The sequence below is a fragment of the Scyliorhinus torazame genome, chromosome 14 (assembly GCF_047496885.1).
Source record: "Scyliorhinus torazame isolate Kashiwa2021f chromosome 14, sScyTor2.1, whole genome shotgun sequence".
NCBI lineage: Eukaryota > Metazoa > Chordata > Chondrichthyes > Carcharhiniformes > Scyliorhinidae > Scyliorhinus > Scyliorhinus torazame.
The window spans coordinates 7,881,979-7,909,542 of NC_092720.1; the positions used below are offsets into that span (position 1 = coordinate 7,881,979).

The window sequence follows — 27,564 nt, forward strand, 5'->3', positions numbered from 1 at the left end:
TCAACAGGACACAAAGAGCCGAGACTTGTTGGTGGAGCAGACGCCTGCTCGGGAAGATTAGAGATACAGTACGGAGACACCTGGGGGACAGTGTGTGATTTCAATTGGGATTCACAGGATGCCCGTGTGGTTTGCACATCACTGAAATGTGGGGACGTGATAGCAGTGCAAGGAGGGGCTCACTTTGGAGAGGGCACTGGACCCATATGGCAGGATTTCTATGGATGTCAAGGTAACGAAACCATTCTCTGGGACTGCCCCATTACACCAAGAAACCAACAGCATTGCACGCACAGGAATGATGTCAGTGTTATTTGTTCCGGTAAGTGTTTCATTTCTTCCTACACCTGCATCATGTGGGAACACAGAGCCTAAATCCGTGCAACTGTTCTTATAAATTCGATGCATTCCATGGAATACGGCGTCCGGCCCATCGAGGCTGCACCGACTCGATGAAAGAGCAGTCTATCCCGACCTAACCTGCAGATCGTTGGACAGTAAGGGAAATTTAGCATGGCCAATCCACCTAAACTGTATAACCGGAGGTAGCCCAGGCAGTTACCCAAGGGGAGAACTCCACACAATCAGTTACCTTTGGTCGGAATTGAACCCGTGTCTCTGGCGTTCTGAGGCAGCAGTGCTAACTGCAGTGTCACGGAGGCCGCCAACACCTTTTCCACACCTCAATAATGTACAAGGGAAGAGCCGTTGATACTCTGTATCAAGCCAGAATTAAGTTGTCTTGCAAATCAGTGGGTAGTATCACGTTTTGTATGGAAATCAAATTAATTAATTCATCGTTTTCATAAGGTAATTAGCAATTTCCAATTTAAATTATATCCAGCTGGACAGATAGACAATAAAATAATACAGCGTCGAAATTAAAATTCCAAACAAATTCGGAATTTCTCAATGTTTCATTGTCACCATTTATATTGTAATATATTTCGATCTTATCCGCCCAAAACATCATTAGAGCAATACATTTTGATAACCTGTCCCAAGCCTGATTGCCCCCGGCCAGTATCTCCCGCACAGATCGTATGATTGTTTACAATTCAGCACCGCGATTCAACAGAAGATCCTTTCTACTTTACCGTCGGATATTCCAGAACTATCCATTGAGAAGAAGTCGAGGTAATTTTTGGTTGACGATATGTGGTTTAACAAAAGTCCGAAGTTTCACTCCAGCTGATCGCTTCTCCATAGTTTTCGTATTCGTGTTTTCAGAATATTGGAGACCTTTTCCAAATGGAGTTTAATTTTTCCTCTTAGCTCTTAACACATTCCTTTCAGGACGTTCTCTTTCACTGCCGCACGACAGTGTAGTGTAAATTGTACAAGCGATACGATGGGTGAAAAAAAAACGATTTGTTTCACGAAAACTCGCTCTTTTTATTCTTTTCATTGGTTTCGTCGTTTCCTTTTTTGCACCATTGGGGTTTGTGCATTTGATCTGTTAAATAAGGAAAATACTTTGCAGTGGAAAGCGAATCTGTTGAAAAAATGTTCTTTGTTTCTGCACAAAGGACAAAAAGGACCACGGTTAGTTGGTGGTAATGACACCTGCTCAGGGAGAGTGGAGATACTGCTGGGTGACACCTGGGGCACAGTCTGCAATACCTCCTGGGATTTACAGGATGCAGCTGTTGTCTGCAATCAGCTAGGGTGTGGAGCTGCGATATCAACACCAGGGGGAGAAATCTTCGGAGAGGGAAATGGTTCAATATGGAACGATATCAACGAATGTATCGGCAATGAGTTACGTTTGAGCGACTGCCCCATTACATCCTGGGGCCACCATCGTTGCACACACAGAAATGATGCTGGGATAATCTGTTCCGGTAAGTGTGTAATTTTGTGCCAAGCGTCAATGATTACCAAAATAATAATATTATTTACTTGCATGACGGAATTCTTCAGGAACTTCGATCTGTCCTGCTTAAATTTACATTTTTGGGGGTAATTAAGGGAGAGGATCGTGAGTTCTTCCAATTACTGGAATGCCTTAGTTATTTACTTACCTTTTGTTTATCCTCATCGACAGAGGAAATTGAAAGGAATCTGAGTCAACCCTGCGAGGCGATGAATTGTACTCTGTATATTCCCCAAGTGTGAACAGACAGTGACCCAAGCCGGGGGTCCACCCGGGTCCCTGCCGCTGTGAATCAACAGTGATAACCACTGTGCTACCGTGCTGCCCATTTAGTCTGCTGCTTCGAATTTCTGTCAGAAAGGGTCAATAATGGACTTCAAGTCTCTGCAATGATACTCTGAGAAGTTTTGGCCCCTTTGGCCATATTATTGAGCCAATTAACAAATTACTTGTATCCAATTTAATTGAGAAAATTATGTGTCTACTTCTTTAAGTCCAAAAAACATATCTGCCTTTCAAGCAGGGCGACTGGGTGAGCTTGCCAGTCCTGAAGGGCGTAGATGTCAATCTAATCATGCAGTAGCTCAGGAAAGAACAAAGACAAGGACAATCACACTTAACTTTGTAAACTTGTCTCAGCTGCACTGCTTCATGCCACTATTTCTATCAGTGACCACAGTACAATTCTTATTGTATGTTATTTGCTTGTTATTTGCAGAACATTCGGCCCATCATATCTGCACCGACTCCCAAAATAACAACCACGCAGGTCCCATTCCCCAGCCCTATCTCCATAGCTCTCTAAATTCATCACTTCAAAATATATATCCGGCTCTCTTTTGAAACCTCCCATGCAATCCACCTCCGCGACTCTCGCAGGCAGCATATCACAAATCCCAACAACTCTGAGTAAAGAGAACAAAGAACAAAGAACAAAGAAATGTACAGCACAGGAACAGGCCCTTCGGCCCTCCAAGCCCGCGCCGACCATGCTGCCCGACTAAACTACAATCTTCTACACTTCCTGGGTCCGTATCCTTCTATTCCCATCCTATTCATATATTTGTCAAGATGCCCCTTAAATGTCCCTATCGTCCCTGCTTCCACTACCTCCTCCGGTAGCGAGTTCCAGGCACCCACTACCCTCTGCGTAAAAAACTTGCCTCGTACATCTACTCTAAACCTTGCCCCTCTCACCTTAAACCTATGCCCCCTAGTAATTGACCCCTCTACCCTGGGGAAAAGCCTCTGACTATCCACTCTGTCTATGTCCCTCATAATTTTGTATACCTCTATCAGGTCGCCCCTCAACCTCTTTCGTTCCAGTGAGAACAAACCGAGTTTATTCAATCGCTCCTCCTCCTCCTCTCACTCCGATGATGGGCCGAGGAGGTTTCTCCTCCTCTCACTCCGAGCTCTCTTGTTGACCATCTTGCAATAGCGACCCCTAGTCACTGACATACCAGCCAGTGGAAACACAATATCCTTCTTTGTCAAAATTGTTTGGAATCTTGAATCAAGAATCTTGGAATCTCAATAAGATCTCCTCTTATTCCTCACGACTCCTAGGAGAATAAGCCCAATTTCTCCAATCTTTGCTTAGATCTAAAATTCCTCATTCCTGGTATCATTGTCGTAAATCTCCTCTTATTCCTCCGGGGCTTTAACATCCTTCGTTAAATAAGATACCCAGAACTTATCACAATACTTCAAATGTGTCCTATCCAATGATTTGTGGAAGTGTAGCATAATTTCCATTCTTTTATACTTTATGCTTCTATTTAAAAACTAAAGGATGCTATAAGCCTTTTCAACAACGAATACAACCTGTGTGGCCACCTTCAGAGAATTATGCACTTGAACCCCGAGGGCCCTCTCCTCCTGTACTCCCATCAAAGTTGCACCCTTGAGCCTATATTGTCTCCCCATGTTTCTTCTACCAAAATGCATTACCTCACATTTCGCTGCATTGGAGTTCATCTGCTAGATTCTGCCCATTTGGCCAAATTGTCAATGTCTCTCTGAATTCGCTCACCATCATCTTAATAATTCACTGTTCTCCCTTGCTTTGTTTAACCTGCAAATATGGAGATTTTGCCCTGAACACGCACTTTTAAGTCATTTATATAAATCAGGAAACGCAAGGGTCCCAACACAAAGGGTTGTTGCAGTGTATTATTTAACTTTCAGGCATCTTCAAAATCTTACCGAATCTATGTTGTGTTATATTAAATTATTCTAATATATTGAGATGAAGACATGTCTATACAGATAGGCAATGGTTCACCACTATCAAAGTGCTAAGGTAGAACTTATCGAATTATTGAAATCTAAGCATTCTTGAGATACTATTGGCTACTAGCCACAATAATATTTTATCTTACTCCAATCGGTAAGCCCTAGATGCTGGTTATTTCTCACTGTAACATGAATATCCGGGTGCGTCCAATCTTGACTCAATAAAAACTGTTGAGAAACATGTGGATAGCAGAACGCCTGAGTATGAGGGCTGAACCTTGTGAAGTTTTACTACAGGAGGATCATAGATCATAGAATTTACAGTGCATAAGGAGGTCATTCGGCCCATCGAATCTGCACCGGACCTTGGAACGAGCACCCTACTTAAGCCCACACCGCCACCGTAACCTGCACATTTTTTGACTGTGGGAAGAAACCGGGGCACCCGGGGGAAACCCACACAAAGACGGGAGATCGACCAGACTGCGCACAGGCAGTGAGCCAAGGCGGGAATCGAACATAGGAACATAAGATTTGGCAGCAGGTGTAGGTCATTTGGCCCTTCGAGCCTGCTCCGCCATTAAATGTGATCATGGCTGGTCTTTTGTGGACCCAGCTCCACTTTCCCGCGCGAAAACCACAACCTTATATTCCTTTATTCTTCAAAAAACTATCTATCTGGGAGCCTGGCGCTGTGAAGCAACAGTGCTCACCGCTGTGCTACCGTGCCGCCATCCAGTTGGGACAAAAGTAGAGTTTTGGATGGGCTTATGAAAAGAACGATTCAAGACGAGATCTCGGGCAACAACCCATTGATCTTCCTTTCACGGAACTTTCCAAGTTAAAGAATTTTAAAAGAAGGGCTGAAACCCAAGGGCAACACCAACACCTGCTAGTTCCCCGTAGACTCACACACCAGCCTGAGATAGGGCGGCCAAACTGAACTGCAGTTAGCCATGCTGTCTCATAGTGCCAGGGACCCAGGTTCGATTCCGACATTTGGACCAGAGTTTGTGGAGTATGGAGTTTGCATATCCCAGTGTCTGCAAAGATGTGCACGTTAGCCGTATTTGCAATGCTAGTGTTTAAAATGCCCCTTAGTGTTTAAAATTTTAACCGGGGTTACAGGGATAGGGTAAAAGCATGGGCGTCTGCGGGGTGCTATTTTAGAGGATCGGTGCAGACTCGAGGGGCCGAATTGCCTCATTCTGCACTGTTGGGATTCTGCATCCACGATCCATATCGTTGCTGGCTGCAGATTGTGGATCTCCCTCCAGATTGATACTCTGGTTGCACCTACATTTTAGTGTTTGTAAGTTTCAATAAGGAACCAGACGCTCAAGTTCACAAAGACAAAACATGTCATTTCTGCTGGCGTCCTCGACCTCGCTGTGATAAAACATGGCAAGTGCTTCATGGTTTGAAGTTTGAAACCTTACCTGACGATATTTCTCAGCTATTTCTTCATGCCTGCCTGTAAAGGTCGTGTCCTTTTGATCACAGCAGTTCTCACCCAGGATTTTGAAACTTTAACCTTGCCTTTTCCCGCTCGCTTGTTGATGCTGATGTCATTCCCTAATTGCCCCATCCCCTCTTTTTATTAAGTCAAGAAAATATTAACAGCACAATTAAGTTACTTATGTTCACACTATGGCTTTGCGGCACATTTTATGAACTTTGATTACCAAATTTATTTCTTACAGTTGAAGATTGGCAGATGCGACTCGTCAATGGAGAGAGCGTCTGTGATGGCCGAGTAGAGGTTTATTATGGCGGTGTTTGGGGGAGAGTGATTGACACACAGTGGAATTTCAAAGATGCAGATGTAGTTTGCAGACAGCTGAACTGCGGTTATGCAATAAGGACTTATAACCACTTGAAGTTTGGAAAGGGAACCGGACCAGTCTGGATGAGCAATGTCAGATGCAATGGAAGTGAACTTTCCTTGTGGAATTGTACTTTCACACAAGCAACAAAATTATCTGTCGCAGATGACGTCGGTGTGGTTTGCTCTGGTACGAACGTCTTTACTTCGCAAACTTAAAATGTCCAACACATCGCGCTTTAATGATGGATTCATAAATAACCAAACCGGCATGCTCACAGCAATGAGACGCAGGTCCTTATAAGGCAGGTAATTAAAAAATCCAATTGGCAATTGGAAATGGAGTCTCTCAGCAAGTGGCTGGAGCTTGCAATTCGTGACCACGTGGTCTAGTTGAGACGAACAGTACTGTTTCTTGCAAGGAGAATCTCCTGCAATCTCCCTCCATTTAGATTGTAAACTGCTTTTCAATTGCTCCTGCTACGAGACCCTTCTAGTTATGCCCAACTACCAAATCTTTGAGAACATAGGAACCATAGAAAATGGAGGAGGAGTAGGCCATCCGGCTCCTCGATTGTGCTCTGTCACTTAATAAGACCACGACTGATCTGATTGTAGCCTTAACTCCATTTCCTTTCTTGTCGCCCAGACAATTCGCTCGCTTGCGAATCCAACATCTGTCCAACTTATCCTGAGCATATTCATTGACTCAGCCTCCAGTGTTCTCTGGCGAAAAAAACCCAAAGATCAGCAACAATCGGAAAGACTATATTTCATACAAAAATAGGAACATAGAAAATAGGAGCAGAGGGAGGCCATTCGGTCCTTCGGGCCTGCTCCACCATTTATCACGATCATGGCTGATCGTCCAATTCAATAACCTAATACTGATTTTTTCCTATAACCCTTGAATACCATTCACCTCCAGTTCTATCTATAGCCGCCTTTTGAATGTAGTCAATATCTTAGCCTCAACTACTTCGTGAGGTAATGAATTCCACAGGATCACCACTTTTTGGGTGAAGAAATGTCTCCTCATCTCTGCCTTAAATGGTCTACCCTGAATGCTTACACTGTGACTCCTGGTTCTGGACACACTCACCATCGGGAACATCCGCCCTGCATCCACCGTATCTAGTCATATCCGTACTCAATGGGAGGTTTACTTGTTATTGTTACATGTTTATTGAATTATTTGTATCACTATGGCATTTCCACTTCAGAACTCTACAATTAATAATTATACGCAGTTAGTTTTAGTTTCTATTTTTACATTTTCATTTCATACTCTAGGTGCATTTGTAGTACTACAGCAAATTGATTTCAAAAGTTTGCAATTAATAATTTTTTTCAGTTTGTATCATTAAGGTGGGTAGGAAGTGTTCATGTAAAAATGGCACCATGCTTTGATGGAATCGTAATAATCTAATTGCTAAGCAGTGACTAGCAGTACACAAATTAGGAATGAAACGATTAGGAACTGTAGGGAAACACTATCCTCGACCATTTGCTCCTGAATATAACTATTCCTGTTCTTTAGATCACGTTCAGGTAAGGTTGGTGGATGGTGAAAGTCGCTGTGCAGGAAGGGTGGAACTTTACTACAATGGAGACTGGGGATCCGTGTGTGATGACTCCTGGGATTTGGCAGACGCCCATGTTGTTTGTAACCAGCTGAAGTGTGGAGAGGCTCTAAATGCAACAGTTTCCGGTTGGTTTGGTCCAGGAGAGGGACCTATCTGGCTGGACAACATTAACTGTACAGCGAACGAATCTGCTTTGTGGGAATGTCCGGCAGGATCGTTGGGTGAGAGCGACTGCAATCATAAAGAAGATGCTGGAGTTATCTGCTCGGGTGAGAAGTAGTTTAAAATATTCACAGTTTTTGACTTTTATTTAAAATAAATTATTTTTAAAATGCTTGAGGTAGGGGTAACTGATTCGCAGCAGTGTTTCTCCTTAAATTCGGCACTCAGCAACGTATTGCCTTCGATAACCAACAGAAAGATCCCATTATCTCCATGCACAACAGCGTAATGCAGAATGAGTCTGCAAGGCACAGTCCAGTATGTTCGAAGTTAATAATTTTGAAATAATTGGCCTTTTGAGGTTCACTGATAAACAATCTCATTAACTCAACGTCATTATTGAACAGAACGCCTGACCTTGTGTTGCTACAATTCATGCGGTGCGATTGAACCAAACCAACGGTTCAACTTCAACCTTTGTTCCACAGAGCACAGAGCTGTAAGACTGCAGAACGGACCAAATCCCTGCCAGGGCAGAGTTGAGGTTTTCTATAATGCGACTTGGGGGACTGTTTGTGCCGATTCCTTTGGAATACAGGATGCAGAAGTGGTTTGCAAGCAGCTCAGTTGTGGATCAGCCCGATCTGTGGATCGCGAAGTTACATTTGGAAGGGGTACTGGACCGATCTGGCTTGATGATGTGGACTGCCGTTTGCACGAGTCACTGCTGTGGCAATGTCCATCTTCACCTTGGGGTCAACATAATTGTAAACACAAGGAGGACATTGGAGTCATTTGTTCAGGTAACAGGTGCAAATTGAATCTATTTCTCTGGGAATGTTTCACTGATGCTTCAATGTTTCTCTCATGTATAAACCTGAGGCCATCCAAAGCTGCAGCTCAATTCTTAACGCACAGCCTATTCCATTACTCACGGTACGGCAGCCACTGATGTTCAATTACTCCTGGTCAAACAACACCTTAAATTTGAAATTCACATTTTTTTTTTCAAATCCTCCCATGGGCCTTCCTCTTCCTATCCATGTAACTCCTCCAAACTTCCCACTCGCCAGCATATCTCGGTTCGTTTAATTCAGGCCTCTCGCCGCTCTGCAAACAGAATTACTCCATCGTTAGTCGACGTGCCTTCAGTTCTCTAGGCCCCGAGATCTCTAATTCGCACTCTGTGCCTTTCCCCATCTCTACCTCGGTCACATTGACAACCATTTTATTAATTTAGCCTAACCTCTCTTTACATGTCTTAATTTGTTTTACAAAGCTTTCGTGAAGCACCTTACGACGTTGAAGGCACTTCATCAATAAAAGTTGTTGTTGACTTAATCGATGTATTTTCTTTCAGAAATGAATCCAATTAAAATACGCTATGGTGGAAGTGCGAAGAAAAGTAATATGGCAGCAGTTTCAGAAGATTTCGGTAATTATTGATACATGCGGGAGGATATTAAACCGATGTTTTCCTTTGTGTAAAGAAATTTTCAAATTTAAATCCGCAATTGATATTTACAGCTTGTCCATCAACACACTTATTCTGCTATTAGTACCAACGATTGTACATATTGTGTGGAGCGCACTGCAGCATTAAGGTCAATGGGAAACTGAACTGTCTTTCTGGGAGCAGATTTCATCATTGCCAGGATTGTAATTTTGAGAGTAGAGACAATGAAATATTATGGAACACTCGTAATTCGCTGTTCCTAATCACAAAATTAGAGAATTGTTATGATGCAGCAAGCAGAAGATCCATTTGACTGAACGCATCTGCACCATCTCTCTAAATTAGCAGTTTGAATTAGTGCCAATCACCTGTATAATTCCTGTACTCCTGCATGTTGTTGTTATTATTATTAATTATTATCATTAATAATTTCCTCCGGGTGCTCCGGTTTCCTCCCACAGTCCAAAGATGTGCAGGTTAGGTGGATTGGCCATTCTGAATTGCCCTTAATGTCCAAAAAGGTTGTGTGGGATTGCTGGGTAACTGGGATAGGGAATACGTAGGGTGCTCTTTCCAAGGGCTGGTGCTGACATAATGGGCCAAATGGCCACCTTCTGCACTGTGCATTCTATGATGATTGCACTCTACCCGACATGCTCAGCTTCTTCCTAAAGTGTTGTGCCCCGACCTATATAGAATAGTCCAGCTGAGGCCTAATTAATTTCTTGTACTGGTTCAGTATAATCTGCTTTTCCTCATACCCGATGCCACTTATAAATAACGTATGGAAAACTGTATGCTTTACCTTTTTTTTAACAAACAATTTTATTGAGGTATTTTAGGCATATAGAAAAAGTGACATTGTATAGTACAAAAAAGAAGTCCAGACACAAATTAAACATAGTGCAAACCACGGCTCGGTTCACGCAAGGACCTGCCTCAATATCCCCCTACTCTACTCTACTCTACACTAGCCTCCCCCCCCCCCCCCCCCGCTGACACTTACCCCTCTGCGAAGAAGTCAATAATTGGCTGCCACCTTCGGGCGAACCCTAATAGCGAACCTCTCAAGGTGGACATGACTTTCTCTAGGCCAAGAAAGCTCGCCATGTCCGATAGCCATACTCCAGCCCTTGGGGGCTTTGAGTCCCTACATACTAACAGTATTCGTCGCCGGGCTACCAGGGAAGCAAAGGCCAGAACATCGGCCTCTCTCTCTTCCTGGACTCCCGGGTCCTCCAAAACCCCAAAGGTTGCCACCTCAGGACACATTACCACCCCAGTTTTCAATTCCCGGGACATGACATCTGCGAATCCCTGCCAATCCCCCCTGAGTTTAGGGCACAACCAGAACATGTGTTCATAGTTAACCGGCCCTCCGGCAAATCTAGCACACATTTCCTCCAGCCCGAAGAATTTGCTCATCCGGGCCACCGTCATGTGGACCCGGTGCACAAACTTAAACTGGATCAGGCTGAGCCTGGCGCATGTTGCGGTCATGTTTACTCTGCTCAGGGCTTCTGCCCAGATACCATCCTCCATCTGCCCCCCCGAGCTCCTCTTCCCACTTCAGCTTCAGGTCCTCCGTCTGCGTATCCTCAGCTCCCATTAGTTCCTTGTGGACGTCTGAGACTCTACCCTCTCCCACCTCTCCCCATGAAACTACCCTGCCCTGCCTCCGCTTCGGCGGGAGACATGGGAAGGACGGCACCAGTCTGCGTACGAAATCCCGCAACTGTAAGTATCTAAAGTCGTTCCCTCTCGCCAGCCCACACTTCTCCAGCACCCTCATGCTCGGAAAGCACCCTTCCAGGAACAGATCACCCATCCTCACAATCCCCGCCCTCTTCCACAGTCGATTAACCCCCGCTCCCCCCGTCCATGTTCCCCGGGGCAAATCGGTGGTTGCCGCAGTTTGGTGTCCACACCGATGCTCTTACCTCCCCTACATGCCTCCTCCACTGGCCCCAAATCCGAAGAGCACCACCACTATCGGGCTGGTGGAGTACTTTGCCGGTGGAAGCGGCAGAGGCGCCGTGACCAGGGCTGCTGAGCTAGTGCCCCTGCACGAAGCAGCCTCCATCCACTCCCAAAGCGACCCGGTACCCACCATCCATTTCCTTATCATCGCTATGTTGGCCGCCCAGTAATAGTTGCAGAAGTTCGGCAGCGCCTGCCCCCCTTCTCCTCTGTTCCTTTCAAGCATCACCCTCTTCACCCGCGGGGACTTCCCTGCCCATAGAAATCCCGGAATAATTTTATTCAGCCTCTTAAAGAAGGACCGCGGGATAAAGATGGGGAGACATTGAAAAACAAACAAGAACCGCGGGAGAATCGTCATCTTAACAGTCTGCACCCTCCCCACCAATGACAGCGGGAGTGCATCCCACCTTCGGACCTCCTACCTCACTCATTCCACCAGTCGGGACAGGTTGAGCTTGCAACTTGCCCCAGTCCCGTGCCACCTGGATCCACAAATATCGGAAACTCTCCCCACTAGCCTTAACGATAACCTCTTCAGCCTACTCTCCTGCCCCCTCGCCTGAATTACAAACAACTCGCTCTTAGCCCTGTTCAGTTTGTATCCGGAGAACCGGCCAAATTCCCTCAAGATTGCCATAATACAGTCCATCCCCACCATTGGGTCGGATACATATAACAGCAGATCGTCTGCGTGTAACGAGACTCTATGTTCCAATCCCCCCCCCCCCCCCCCCACCGGACCAGCCCTTTCCAGCCCCTAGAAGCTCTCAGTGCAATTGCCAGTGGCTCTATGGCCAGTGCAAACAGCAGTGGGGAGAGAGGGCAGTCCTGTCTTGTCCCACAGTGCAGTCTAAAGTACTCCGTTGTCGTCCTGTTCATCCTTACGCTCTCCTCCGGGGCCTCATATAATGGCCTAACCCAGTCGATGAACCCCAACCCGAACCCAAACCATCCTAGTACCTCCCACAGATAATCCCACTCGACCCGATCAAAAGCCTCTTCAACATCCATGGCTACCACTATCTCTACCTCCCTAGTCTCCGGGGGGCATCGTAATCACGTTGAGCAGCCTTCTTAGGTTGGCCACCAGCTGCCCCCCCTTTACAAACCCGGTTTGGTCCTCCCCAATTACATCCGATACACAGTCCTCAATTCTACTCGCCAAGATCTTGGCCGTCTACGTTGATCAAAGAGATTGGCCTGTATGACCCACAAGCCTCCGGTTCCTTATCCCGTTTCAGAATAAGCGAGATGGTGGCCTGCAACATCGTCGGGAGTAAACTCCCTCTGTCTCGTGCCTCGTTAAAGACCCTGACCAGCACCGGCTCCACTATCCCGGCAAATTGTTTGTAAAACTCCACCGGATACCCGTCCGGCCCCGGGGCTTTACCCGACTGCATGACCTTCAGGCCCCCCAATACCTCTTCGATCCTGACCAGGGCCCCCAGTCCGTCCACCAACCCCCTCCCCACTCTTGGAAACGTCCGTCCGTCTAGGAATCGCCTCATCTCCCCCGGCGGGTTCCGAAGTGTACAGCTTCCTATAAAGGTCCTAAAACCCTTGTTCAGCCCTGCCGGGACACCCACTACATTACCCTCCCCATCGACTACCTTCCCTATTTCCCTAGCCGCTTCCCTCTTCCTTAGTTGTTGCGCAAGCATTCTGCTGGCCTTCTCCCCATGTTCATAAATCGTGCCTTTTACCTTTCTAAGCTGCCACACAACCTTGCCTGTAGTCAGCACCCCAAATTCGGCCTGCAGACTCTGTCGTTTCCTGAGTAACTCTGGCCTCGGGGATTCAACGTAACTCCTGTCCATCCGTAGAATTTCCTTAATCAGTTGGTCCATCTCTGCCCTGTCCGTCCTCTCCCAGTCAGCCCGGATTTAAATCAGCTCCCCTCTCTCCGCTGCCATCGGTACCTCCCAGAGCACCGCTGGCGTGACTTCTCCAGTATCGTTTACCTGCAGGTAATTCTGCATGCATTTCCTCAGCCTCCCACACACCGCCTCGTCCGCGAGTAACCAACTTTCAGCCTCCATGGTGGGTGCTGAAAGCTGTCCTTACAAAACTGCAGGTCTACTCAGTGCAGAGCATGGTCCGATATGGCAATTGCCGAATATTCTGCCCCCACCATTCCGGCCAGCAGGACCCTACTCACAACAAAGTAGTCAATTCGGAAATACACCTTCTGGACGTGGCAGTAGTACGAGAACTCCCTCGCCATCGGCCGGTTAAATCTACATGGATCTGCTCCCCCCATTTGCTCCATTAACCCTCTCAGTTCCCTTGCCATCACTGCCAACCTGCCCGTTCTTGAACATGACCGGTCCAGGTTTGGGTCCAGGACTGTATTAAAGTCCCCGCCCATAATCAGCTTATGCGAGTCCAAATCGGGGATCTTCCCTAGCATCCTCCTAATAAAATCCACATCGCCCCAATTAGGGGCATACACAGTGACCAGGACTACTCTCACCCCTTCGAGCTTACCCCTCACCATAACGAACCTGCCACCCCCATCCACGACTGTGCCCTCCGCCTCTAATTGTACCCTTTTATTAATCAGGATCGCAACCCCCCTCGTCTTAGAATCAAGCCCCGAATGAAAGACCTGACTGACCCAGCCCTTCCTTAACCTAACCTGGTCTGCCCCTTTCAGGTGCATCTCCTGTAGGATGACTATGTCCGCCTTCAGAACCCGCAGGTGCGCAAACACACGCACCCTCTTCACTGGCCCGTTTAACTCTCTAACGTTTCAGGTGATCAGCCTGGTTAGGGGGCACTTCGCCTCCTCCCCCCCTTTGCCGATCAGCCATTCCCTTTCCTTGGCCAGCCCTCCAGCCATGTGTCGCACTTCATCTGGCCCGCCTCCTGACTGGCTCCATCCATGACCACCTCACTGTTGCCATGCCCAGTTTCCATCCCCGTCAGCAGAATGACTCCCCCTTCCTCCTCCTCGCAACACCATCCTATCACCTAACCCCTGCTCTAGTCTAACTATATGCACACACCCCCAACCCGGCTTGACTAGCCCTACTCAACTAGCCTGGGGCTCCCAGTCTCGGCGCCAGCGCGTCTCCCACCAATTGTTCCTAGTCACCTCTCCCCCGACCCATCCATACCACTTCCACAGATCGGCCCTACTTAAGAAAGCACTCTATACAAGTCAGAAACAACCCCCACAGTAGCACAATTCAAGTTAAACAAGAGAAGAAAAAAAAATAACAGGCACTCTCAGCCCTTCCCCTACAGACACAGAAAAAGATTGCACAAAGTTCCCCTGAAGCATCCATCTAAACCCAACCCTTTTGATTGTTTTCTTTATTATTCCCCCCCCCCGCCCCCCGCAGCCAAACTCCAGCTAATCAAAAAGCCCAAAAAGGAAACATTCAGGAAACCCACGCAAAAAGAACGCCAAAAAAACCACACCACTACCACTTTCCATCACCCTAAAAAGGTCGAAAAGAGAAACAGCAAAAACGGACCCAAACATGCAGGTAATTTTCAAAACGGGAGAGAAACCACATATACTTAAACATTCTAACATGAGTCCAAATGTCCTCCGCTCAGGGGACAGCCCTTGCTTCTTAACGAAGTCCATCGCCTCCTCGGGTGCCTCGAAATAGTGGTGCAGACCCTCATACGTAACCCACAGTTGCGCCGGAAAAAGCAGCCCGAATTTCACCTTGTTTGTATACAGTATCTCCTTCACCTGCCTGTAGCCTCCCCTCCTCCTGGCCACCTCAGCACTCAAATATTGGTAAACACGCAGGGTGGTATTGTCCCAAGTACAGTTTTGTGTGCTCTTTGCCCATTGCAGCACCCGTTCCTTGTCCAGGTACCTGTGAAAGCGCACCACCATCGCTCGTGGGGACCCCCTCGTCCCGGCTGCCTCACCTGCACTCTGTGTGCCATGTCCACCACCGGCGGGCGCGGGAACACCTCGTTCCCCAGCAACTTCTGAAACATACCCTTCACATACACTGCAGCGTCCAGCCCCTCTGCCCCCTCCGGGAGGCCCACGATTCTCACGTTCTGACAGCGAGATCTGTTGTCCAGGTCCTCCAGCCTTTCCAGAAGCACTTTTTGCTGGTCCCTCAACCTCCGAATCTCCACATCCGCCACCGTTTGAAAGTCAGCCTGCTCCTCCACTGACTTCTCCAACTGCTGGATCTTCTCAGCCTGATCATCCAGCCTTTTTTCCATCCGGTCAATCGACTTCTGTAGCGGCGCCTAGTTGTCACGCTTCAGAGCCAAAAAGCCCTCCTGCATAGTCTGCAGCAGCTGCTCCCTTGTGGGCTGGGCTGTCGGCGCCTTGCTCTGAACATCAGACATGCTGGTCCCTCTCACAGCCTCCACTGTGCCCTTTCTCGACCACTTCTTCTGCTGTTTAAAGTCCCTCTGGCTTCTTAGGTCCATACAATTCTGTATGGGTCCTGTGCCTGACCACTATTGCTTTCCAGTTCCACACTCAAAAGCGCAAAAAAGCCAGGGGAAAAGGTCCAAAGTCCGACCGAAACTGAGCCACCAAATGTGCGACCAACTCCCTCATAGTCGCCACCGGAAGTCCAACTGTATGCTTTACTAACAGCTCTCTTTACTTGTCAAGGGAAATGTTTGAAGGAATGGCACCCTGCATATGATAATTGGGAAGGGAGGTTTATAAATCAGACCCAGCCAGCACTGAGTCATTTGTCACAAAGTCTGCACCAATGCTGAAGTTTCTCGTTACTGCCCAAAACTTGCCAATCAGCTACAAGGCGCAAGTCTGGAATGTGATGGAATACTCTCCACTTGCCTGAATGACTGCAGCTCCAACAACATGCAAGAATATAGACCCATCTAGGACAAAGCAGCTCGCTTGATTGATATCCAAACGCTAACATTTACTCACTTCATCACTGATGCAGTGTGCCCCCCACTAATACTGTGGTATGCATCTATCGCTCCTTAACTGTTCTTTAGTCAAAGTTCTGGAAATCCCTCCTAAATAGCACTGAGTGTACCTGCACCAGGTGGTATGCTTTCCTTCCTTTTTCTTTATACAATTTAGAGTACCCAATTAATTTTTTCCAATTAATGGGCAATTTAGCATGGCCAATCCGCCTACCCTGCACATCTTTGGGTTGTGGGGGCGAAACCCACACAAACACGGGAAGAATGTGCAAACTCCACACGGACAGTGACGCAGATCCTGGATCGAACCTGAGACCACGGTGCCATGAGGCAGCAGTGCTATCCACTGCGCCACCATGCTGCCCTTAGCAGTCCTTCCTGAAGGCAGCTCCCCACCAACTTTTTAAGGGTATCTTGTCAAGCAATGGGAAAGACATTCTGGCCTATCCAGTGCCTCCCAAATCCGAAGAATGGAAATAAAAATGCCTTCTATCCGCAAACATTAAAGTTACTATTCTGAAATGTGGCTGCACATTGGGAGCGCACCAACCGCTCTGCGATCTATGTCAAGGTTTCAGCAGGCAGCAGGCTAATTATAACAAATCAGTTGCCATTCGCATAGTCCCATGTCACTTGTTAAATGAGTGTAATTACTGTAGTGAAACGTTCCCCTCGATACATGCAGACCATTGAGCTGAGTTATATGTCTCCTATCAATATCCCTGGTCAGTGAGAATAAGACCATAAGAGATAGGAGCAGAATTAGGCCACTCGGCCCATCGAGTCTGCTCCGCCATTAAACCATGCCTGATATTTTTCTCATCCCCATTCTCCTGCCTTCTCCCCATAACCCCTGATCCCCTTATTAATCAAGAACCTATCTGTCTCTGTCTTAAAGACACTCAGTGAATTGGCCTCCACAGCCTTCTGCGGCAAAATGTTCTACAAATTCAGCATCCTCTGGCTGAAGAATACCAGGATATTTAACATGAGCTTTGACAAAAAGTCATGGGACTCGAAACATCAGCTCTTTTCTCTCCCGACAGATGCTGCCAGACCTGCTGAGATTTTCCAGCATTTTCTCTTTCGTTTCAGATTCATGTATCCGCAGTAATTTGCTTTTATTTAACATGATGTCGTCCAACATTAACAGTTGGTTGTTATTCTGAGTAGGGCAGACACAATTAAGTAATTACTTCCAACTGCACGTTGAAGTGTCGGTTTTTCGCACGCTATCTTTTGCTGCAGATATTCGGCTGGCTGCAGGATTCAATAATTGTTCGGGAAGAGTCGAAATCTTTTTCAGTGGTGCCTGGGGAACGGTTTGCGATGATTCCTGGGATAGGAATGATGCTGCTGTCGTCTGTAGACAACTAAACTGTGGGCAACCAGTGTGGACTCCGGGAGAGATGCTATTCGACAAAGGAAATGGCGAAATCTGGATGCACGAGGTTAAATGCAAGGGGAGTGAACTATTCCTGTGGGACTGCCAATTTTCATCAATGGGTGACCATGACTGTACACATAAAGAAGACGTTAATGTGATATGTTCTGGTAAGCGATTTTTAATTGAACGTTTACTTTGGAACTCTAATGCTTGCTTTCAAATCGCTCCATGGCCACGGCACATTCATGTCTGTGTCATTATGTTGCCCAACCGGCCCTGATAATTGTCCAGTTCTACCCCTCTGTGCAACACTGATTCTAATCTTTATATCATTGCCACCGTGCGTTCAGCCGCTCGGAAATTCAATACCCGCTCCTCTCCACCGCTTTACACCTCTCCCTTCTCGTAAATTCCTTTAAATTGCCTCGTTAATATATTTCTCTCTGTCCACGATTTTGGCCACGTAACCTAATATCTCTCTGTGTAATTCCTTGTCAAATGCTCGCTGTGAATTGTCACGTAAATAGGGTTGCAACGTTTACTTTATGTAAATAATGCAAAATGAAATAAGCGGTCCTGATTATTTTCCGCAGGTAGACAGAAACTTCCAGGGCAACGAGAGCGTGTTTTAAATTCTGATCCGAGTTCCCAGATCCAATTCGATAATTTCCCATGTTTCATGTCAATATCCAGATGCTTTGACACAAATAAAATGTGATTGTTTTGTTAGCAAGCTCGTCAACTGGAAGACATTTTAAAATTGAAAGGTATAATCTTCTGAAAGGATTCTTCTTATTCGAGAATATTACAAGAAAATCCAGATTGAAAACACGTGTAAAAGGTGCACATTTGGTGAAATACACCATCAGGGACCATAAGATATAGCAGAACAATTAGGCCACTCGGCCCATCGAGTCGGCTCCACCATTCAATGATGGCTGATATTTTCTGATCCCCATTCTCCTGCCTTCTCCTCATAACCCCTGATCCCCTTATTAATCATGAACCTATCGATCTCTGTCTAAAAGACACTCAGTGAATTGGCCTCCACAGCCTTCTGCGGCAAAGAGTTCCACAGATTCACCACCCTCTGGCTGAAGAAGTTTATCCTCATCTCTGTTTTAAACCAGGTTAAAGTCCAACAAGTTTGTTTCGATATCACTCGCTTTTGGAGCGCTGCTCCTTCCTCAGGTGAATGAAGAGGTATGTTCCAGAAACATATATATATAGACAAATTCAAAGATGCCAGGCAATGCTTGGAATGCGAGCATTAGCAGGTGATTAAATCTTTACAGATCCAGAGATGGGGCAACCCCAGGTTAAAGAGATGTGAATTGTGTCAAGGATCGTCCCTTTTAGTCTGAGATGGGGTCCTCTGGTTCTACTTTTTCCTACAAGTGGAAACATCCTCTCCATGTCCACTCTATCCAGGCCTCGGAGTATCTAGTAAGTGTCAATAAGATCCCCTCTCATCCTTCTAAACTCAAAGGAGTACAGACCCAGAGTCCTCAAACGTTCCTCATACGACAAATTCTTCATTCCACGGATCATTCTTCTGAACCTCCTTTGGACCCTTTCCAAGGCCAGCACATCCATCCTTAGATACGGGCCCAAAACTGCTCACAATACTCCAAATTGGGTCTGACCAGAGCATTATACAGCCTCAGAAGCACATCGCTTGTGTTCTAGCCCCCTTGACATGAATGCTAAAATGCACGCCCTCACTGTGCGCCCCACACCGTAACCTCCCGGCTACAATCATAAGAAGGTGAATGCATCGTACAGTTCTACGAATCTATTCCATCGATTATTACGTTTTTCAACTGACCACTACTTTTAATAATTCCTGGACTTGGACATGTAACACTAAAGAATGAACTTGTGTTAGAGAGTCTTACAGCACAGAAAAGAGGCTATTCGGGTCATGGTGTCTCTGTCGGCCATTCTATTCTAAAATCCTTCTCTATCTGATTAATAATTTCCTTGATCAGTACGCCAGCTTGTCCTCTCCTCTTACCTCCACTATCTTTCTTGAATACCTGGTAGTATTATTTAATAACGTGCTTCGTGCATTTATGCAGATGTGCTAAAACGCATCTTCCAATTCGTCCCATCTGCCCGCTGACTGATCCCTGTAATTTCGGAATCATTATTTGTCTTAATGTTGTTTGTTTGTCCCAGTGATCTCTGTAGAGTTTGCTTCTCCTCTCTGATGCTTCATTCTGGTGCTTATCTTACTGCCATAATGATTGAAGCCTTTCCCCCTTTGTCGTAGTTAACCTCCTGCAATGGCATTTGCCGCAGTTCCGTTGAGGTGCAACCTTTTAATCTTCAACATCTCGCACCTGTCCTCGGACTGGCCCGAATCTCACAGGAATTTGGTGTTGACCACTGTCAGGAAGCTGAAGCGGACCAGTCATATTATTAGCGTGTTTGCAAGAGCTGGAGAGAAACCTAGAAGAGTTTTTAAAATTAACTTACGAGGCCAACATTCATTTCACCTCCGTTTTCTCGCCTCAAATGGTGTCAAATTTTCTTAGATTGGCCAGCATTTCCTATTTTTGTAATGCTATTTAGGCCCGGGGTCGTATTCACGATATAATACTTCAGGGAATGAAGTCTGCCACACTTGCCTGTTCGGGCCGACATGTGACTCCAGTCACTGACTCTCAACTGCTGTTTTACATGGCCTAGCAAGCCACTATGGTTACGGATTGACAATAAATGCTGTCCAGACTGCCAGAAAGAATAGATTTAAAAAAATCAATTCCTAATTGTCCTCGTGAAGGTGATGTTGAACTGCCTTCTTGAAACTTAGCAGTTCCTAATCTCTATTAGGGAGGGGGTTCCAGGATTTTAGCCTAGCGACAGTGAAGGAAGATTGACGTATTTCCGGGTCTGGACGCTCAGTGACTTGGAGGAGAACTTCCAAGCGCTGGTGTTCCCATTAAAGTGTTGCCCCTTCCCATCAAGATAGTAGCGGTCCTGAGTATGGAAGGTGATGTTCAGGAATCCTTGCAACTCTTACATGGCACACACTGCTGCCACTGTTTGTCGGTGGTGGAAAGAGTGACTATTTGCAGCACAGGATCCATTGAAGCGGGCTGAATTGTCCTGGATAGTTTCACGCCTGTTCTGTTATGTTGGAGCTGCACTCATCTCGGCAAAAATGGCGAATATTCCATCACACTGCTGACGCGTACTTTGTGGATGGTGGACAGACTTATGGAAGTTAGGTGGTGAGTTGCTCGCCATAGGATTCCTCGCCTCTGACCCTCTCGTGTAGCCATACTCTTTATGTGGCTGTTCCAGTTCAGTTTCTGGTCAAAGATAGCCCCCAGGATGTAGATAATGTCCGGGGAGATGGGCGAGGCGCAGGGGAGGGGGGGGGGGGGGGGGCGACTGTTAAGCGATAGTCATGTTAGTGAATCTGAAGAGGCGAACGTTAGATTCTTTCTGCTTGGAGATGGTTATGTCATGGCACGCATCTTACTTGTCAGTTTTCAGCCCAAATCTGAATATTATTCAACCTAATGTTGCAGGGGAATGGGGACCAATGCAGGAAGTCGGAGGGTAGTAAAGAGAGGACACAAATAAAAGTCAGTAAGAAGAAAAGTGGAAGGCAGAGAAACAGATTGAACTGCATTTATTTCAATGCAAGTGGCCTAACGGGCAAGGCATATGAACTCAGGGTATGGCTAGGTACATGCGGCTGGGATATTATAGCTATTATTGAAACACGTCAAAAGGAGGGGCATGACTGGCAGCTCAATGTTCCGGTGTACAGATGTTTTAGGAATGATAGAACAAGGGGTAAGAGAGGAAGATGAGTTGCGTTTTTAATTTGTGACTGTAGCACGGCAGGACAGAGAGAGGATAAATCTAAGGGTTCGCCCACTGAGCCTATATGGGTAGAACTGAAAAATAATAAGTGTGAGATCATTTTAACAGGACTGTACATTCGGCCCACAAATAGTCAGCCGGATATTGAGGAGCAAATATGTAAAGAGATTACAGATAGCTGTCGGGCAAGTAGGGTGGTAATAGTTGGGGATTTTAATTTTCCCAGCATTAACTGGGACAGCCATAGCACTGGGCTTTGGATGGAGAGAATCTGTTGAGTGTATTCAGGACGAATTCCTCATTAAATATGTGGATGGCCCGACTAGAGGCGGGGAAACATTTGACGTCCTCTTGGGGAATAAATAAGTGCAGGTGACGGAAGTGTTAGTGAGGGATCACTTTGGGACCAGTGACCATAATTCCATTTGTTTTAAGTTAGCTATGGAGAATGATAGTTCTGGCCCAGAAGCAAAATTTCTAAATTGCAGCAAGGTCAATTTCGAGGGTATAAGGTGGGAAGTTTCAAGAGCTGATTGGGGGTGCCTATTTGCAGGCAAGGGGACAGCTGGTAAGTGAGAGTCTTTCAAAAAGATGTTAACTAGGGTTCAGGGTGAGCACATTCCTCTTAGAGTGAAGGGTAAGGACGGTAGAAAGAGGGAACCCTGGATGACTCGTGATATTGAAGCCATGGGCAAAAGGAAGAAGGAGGCAAATGAGATGCATAGGCAGCTGGGATCAAGTGGGTCCCTTGAAGAGTAAAGTGCTTGTTGGAGTAGAGTTAAGAGAGAAATCAGGAGGGAAAAAAGGGGACATGAGATTGTCTTAGCAGATAAGGTAAAGAAAAATCCAACGAGCATTTACAGATACATAAAAAGTAAAAGGGTGACTATGGAGAGGGTTGGGCCTCTTGAGGAGAAACAAGCTAATCTGTGTGCAGATCCACAAGGGATGGGAGCAGTCCTAAATTAATATTGCTCGTCAGTATTTACTGTTGAGAAAGGCACGAATGTTCGGGAAATTGGGGAATCCCCGAGAAGGGGATGCTGGATGTATAAAAGCGCAACGAGATAGAAAAATCCCCGGGACCTGATGAAATGTATGCCAGGACGTTGTGGGAGACTCTGGAGGAAATTGCCGGCCCCCTCGCTGAGATATTTGAATCATCGACAGTCACAGGAGGGGTGCCTGAAGATTGGAGGGTAGCAAATGCCATGCCCTTGTTTACGAATGGCTGTAGGGATAAGCCTGGGAACTATAGACCCGTTAGCCTTACTTCTGTAATGGGTACATTGTTAGAAGGTATTCTCAGGGACATGATCTACAGGCATTCAGACAGGCAAGGGCTAATTAGGGAAAATCAGCATGGCTTTGTAAGGGGAAAGTCATGTCCCACGAAATTGATTGAGTTTTTTTGAAGGGGTAGCCAAGAAGGTAGATGTGGGCAGTGCGGTCGACGTTGTCTACATGGACTTTAGCAAGACCTTTGACAAGGTACCACATGGTAGGTTGTTGCAAAAGATTATATCTCACGGTATCCAGGGTGAGGTAGCCAATTGGATACAAAATTGGCTTGGCGTCCGAATCCAAAGGATGGTTGTGGAGGGTTGTTTTTCACACTGGAGGCCTTTGTCCAGCAGTGTGCCTCAGGGACCGACTAATAACAATCGGATTCGTTATTAAGGATTTGGATGAGAATGTAGGAGGCATGGTTCGTAAGTTTGAAGATGACACCCAGATTGGTGGCATTGTGTATAGTGAAGAAGATTATATAAAATTGCAACAGGATCTTGACCAATTGGTCCAGTGGACCGATGAATGGCAGATGGAGTTGAATTTGGATAAATATGAGGTGATGCATTTTGGTAGATCAAATCACGACAGGGTCCATTCAGTTAATGGTAGGAAGTTGGGGAAAGTTACAGAACAAAGAGCTCTAGGGGTGCAGGTTCATTGCTACTTGAAGGTGGAGTCGCAGGTGGACAGGGTGGTGAAGAAGGCATTCAGCATGCGAGATTCTATTGGTCAGGATATTGAATACATGAGTTGGGATGTCTTGTTGAAATTGTGCAAGACATTGGGAAGCTCACACATGGAATACTGTGTTCAGTTAGAAAGAGAGCGGAAGAGATTTACGAGGATGCTACGAGGACTAGATGGTCTGAGATATATGGAGAAACTGTATAGGCTGGGACGTTTTTCCCTGGAGCGTAGCTGACTTAGGGGTGATCTTTTGAGGTCTGTAAAATAATGAGGAACATCTTTTCCCAAATATAGAGGAGCCTGGAATAGAGGGCATATATTTAAGGTGATAGGGGAGAGATAACAAAGAGACCAGAGGGGAACGTTTTTCACACAGAGGATGGTGAGCACCTGGGACGAGCTGCCAGAGGCAGTGGTAGAGGCGGGAACAATGTTTTCCTTTTAGAAAACAGTTAGGCTGTTCCATGGGCAGGGTGGGTATAGAGGGATATGAGCCAAATGTGGGCAAGTGGGGCTAGCTTAGTGATAAAAACTGGGCGCATGGACATGCTGGGCCGTAGGACCTGTTTCCACGCTGTAAACATCTATGATTTATGACTCTATTATCCAGGTCTTATTGCATTTGGACTTGGGTTTCTTCAGTGACTGAGGATTCATTAATGGTGCTGAACATTGCGAAAGTTCCCACTGGCTGCATCACAGCCTGGTAAGCAACTGCTCAGCTTAAGATTGTGAGAAACTACAGAGAGTTGTGAACATGGCCAGTCCATTGCGCGAACCCGCCTCCAGTCCATTTACCATATCTACACGTCCAGTGCCTTGGGAAAGCGGACAGGAAAATCAAAGACCCCTCACACCAGGCTTATTTTCTCTTCCAACGTCTTCCATCCAGCAGGACATACAAAAGCCTGAGAACATGCACTCACAGGTGAAAATAAACAGCTTATTTCCGCAGTTACCAGACTCCTTAATGGCCCTCTTTTGGACTGAACTGATCTCTTCACGCATCTTCTCTACTAAGTAGCAGTACGCTCCATTTGCTCATCCGATGCGTGTGCCTATGCACGTACATTGTGTAGTTATGTATGTACTGTCTTTTTTCATGTACGAAATGATCTGTTTGAACTGTACACAGCACAATACTTTTCACTGTACCTCGGCATACGTGAAAATAAATCAAATCCAAATTTTGACCTTATGATGGGAGGGAGGTCATTAATTAAACAATTGAAAATGACTCGGGTTGGGCAGTTCCCCATTCAACCCCTGGGCAGGACGGTAGCATAGTGGTTAGCACAACTGCTTCACAGCTCCAGGGTCCCAGGTTCGATTCCCAGCTTGGGTCACTGTCTGTGCGGAGTCTGCACGTTCTCCCCGTGTCTGCGTGGGTTTCCTCCGGGTGCTCCGGTTTCCTCCCACAGTCCAAAGATGTGCGGGTTAGGTGGATTGGCCATGCTAAATTGCCCATAGTGTCCAAAATTGCCCTTGGTGTTGGGTGGGGTTGCTGGGTTAGGGCGATAGGGTTGACCTTGGGTAGGGTGCTCTTTCCAAGAGCCGGTGCAGACTCGATGGGCTGAATGGCCTCCTTCTGCACTGTAAGGGTAGGGCAGTGGATGTTGTCTATATGGACTTCAGTAAGGCCTTTGACAAAGTCCCTCATGGTAGACTAGTACAAAAGGTGAAGTCACACGGGATCAGGGGTGAGCTGGCAAGGTGGATACAGAACTGGCTAGGCCATAGAAGGCAGAGAGTAGCAATGGAAGGATGCTTTTCTAATTGGAGGGCTGTGACCAGTGGTGTTCCACAGGGATCAGTGCTGGGGCCTTTGCTCTTTGTAGTATATATAAATGATTTGGAGGAAAATGTAACTGGTCTGATTAGTAAGTTTGCAGACGACACAAAGGTTGGTGGAATTGCGGATAGCGATGAGGACTGTCGGAGGATTCAGCAGGATTTAGATTGTTTGGAGACTTGGGCGGAGAGATGGCAGATGGAGTTTAATCCGGACAAATGTGAGGTAATGCATTTTGGAAGGTCTAATGCAGGTAGGGAATATACGGTGAATGGTAGAACCCTCAAGAGTATTGAAAGTCAAAGAGATCTAGGAGTACAGGTCCACAGGTCACTGAAAGGGGCAACACAGGTGGAGAAGGTAGTCAAGAAGGCATATGGCATGCTTGCCTTCATTGGCCGGGGCATTGAGTATAAGAATTGGCAAGTCACGTTGCAGCTGTATAGAACCTTAGTTAGGTGTTCAATTCTGGTCGCCGCACTACCAGAAGGACGTGGAGGCTTTAGAGAGGGTGCAGAAGAGATTTACCAGAATGTTGCCTGGTATGGAGGGCATTAGCTATGAGGAGCGGTTGAATAAACTCGGTTTGTTCTCACTGGAACGAAGGAGGTTGAGGGGAGACCTGATAGAGGTATACAAAATTATGAGGGGCATAGACAGAGTGGATAGTCAGAGGCTTTTCCCCAGGGTAGAGGGGTCAATTACTAGGGGGCATAGGTTTAAGGTGAGAGGGGCAAGGTTTAGAGTAGATGTACGAGGCAAGTTTTTTACGCAGAGGGTAGTGGGTGCCTGGAACTCGCTACCGGACGAGGTGGTGGAAGCAGGGACGATAGTGACATTTAAGGGGCATCTTGACAAATACATGAATAGGATGGGAATAGAGGGATACGGACCCAGGAAGTGTAGAAGATTGTAGTTTAGTCGGGCAGCATGGTCGGCACGGGCTTGGAGGGCCGAAGGGCCTGTTCCTGTGCTGTACATTTCTTTGTTCTTTGTTTTGTTTGTTCTAAATTCTATGTAATTCATGGCCTGCACTAACATGATTGATGTTCAACAATCACAACCATTTTCCTTTGAGCCAGGAATGACTACAACCCGTGGAGTTTTTTTTGGTCTGATTCCCATTGACTCCACCTTTGTCAGTGTTCTGTGATACCACACTCGGTCATAAGTTGACTTGATGTTAAGGGCGGCCTATGTCACTTATCGCTGAGTTCTGTTCCAATGTCCATGTTTGAACAAACGCTGTAATCAGGTCAGGAGTTGAATGGGCCTTAGCGGGCCCAAAAGAATGTTTCATTGAGCAGGTTATTGCTAAGCAAGTAGCAGTTGATCGCGTTAATGTTCTTTCCAATAACGTTACTACTCATATGAAGAAAAATAATGAGGCAATAGTTGGCTTGATTTGATTTGGCCTGATTTTTTTTGTGAAGGACATACCCTGAAATCTTTATGCATTTCTGAATAGGTGCCTATTTAGTAGCTGCACTGAAACAGTTTTCATTGAGCCAGGGCCAATATTGGAGCCCAAGTCTTCAGTGCAATAGCCACAATATTTTCAGGGACCATATACTTTGCAGTGCCCAGTAACATCAGCCGTTCCTTGAAATTAATTGGAATGATTTGGCTGAAGATTTACACCTGTGATTTGGGAAGCACCTGAGGAGGCCGGCATGAATTGTCCACTCAGTTCTTCTGACTGAAGGTTGTTGTCTTATCTGTTGCACTGATATGCTGAACTCCTTCTTCTTTGAGGACGGAGACAATTATGCAGCCGGCTTCTCAGATGAGTCGTTTACTTAATGCCACCATTCATGCTGGATGTGGCAGGCTTGCAGAACTTAGATCTGTCTATTATTTGCTGCTATTCTGTTTAGCACGCAAGCAGTTCCACGGTGCATCTCCATCAGGTTCGTGTGTCATTTTTATTTATACCTGGTGTTGTTCCTGGAATGCACTTCTGCAGTCGTCGTTGAACCAGGTTTGAACCACTAGCTTGATAGTAATGGGAAATTGTGGGATATGCTGGGCCAGAAGACTGCAGATTGTGCTTGAGTACAAATTTGCTGCTGTTGATGGTCTAATGCGCCATATGGTTTCCCAGTCTTGATTTTCTAAACAAGTTTGAAGTCTATCGCATTTAACACTGTGGTAGTGCCACACAACACGATGGAGGCTTTCCGCAAATGCGAAGACGGGACTTCTTCTCCAAAGGACCGTGCTCAGTCCTACCGATAGTGACATTGGCAGATGCACCTGTGGCAGGCACATTGGTGAGGTTGAGGGAAAACATGTTTTACCACTTTCTGCTTCACTCACCACCTGACACAGATGCTGACTACCAGCTCTGCCATTTAGTGCGCTGTCTACATGGTCTGTGGTGGTGCATATAAGCCACTCTTTCCAATGTATCTGCAGGTTCCCCACTCAAGAGTGCATACTGCGCTTCCAACACCCTCAGTGCTTCCTCCCCGTGGTATTCAAAACAGAAGAGAACTGATCCATCAGCTATGGGTAGACAGTACGTGGTAATCAGCAGAATA

General features: G+C 46.4%; 1 protein-coding gene across 1 annotated transcript in view; it reads left to right on the forward strand.

Moving 5' to 3' along the window:
- LOC140389464 (scavenger receptor cysteine-rich domain-containing protein DMBT1-like) overlaps positions 1-27,564 on the forward strand; it is a 138,030-nt gene that overhangs the window by 98,561 nt on the left and 11,905 nt on the right. Inside the window, exons 7-13 of the mRNA XM_072473594.1 lie at positions 8-322; positions 1,530-1,844; positions 5,818-6,129; positions 7,480-7,794; positions 8,176-8,490; positions 9,048-9,122; positions 17,268-17,573. Of these exons, the coding sequence (XP_072329695.1) occupies positions 8-322; positions 1,530-1,844; positions 5,818-6,129; positions 7,480-7,794; positions 8,176-8,490; positions 9,048-9,122; positions 17,268-17,573 (1,953 nt within the window). The remainder of the gene's footprint in view (positions 1-7; positions 323-1,529; positions 1,845-5,817; positions 6,130-7,479; positions 7,795-8,175; positions 8,491-9,047; positions 9,123-17,267; positions 17,574-27,564) is intronic.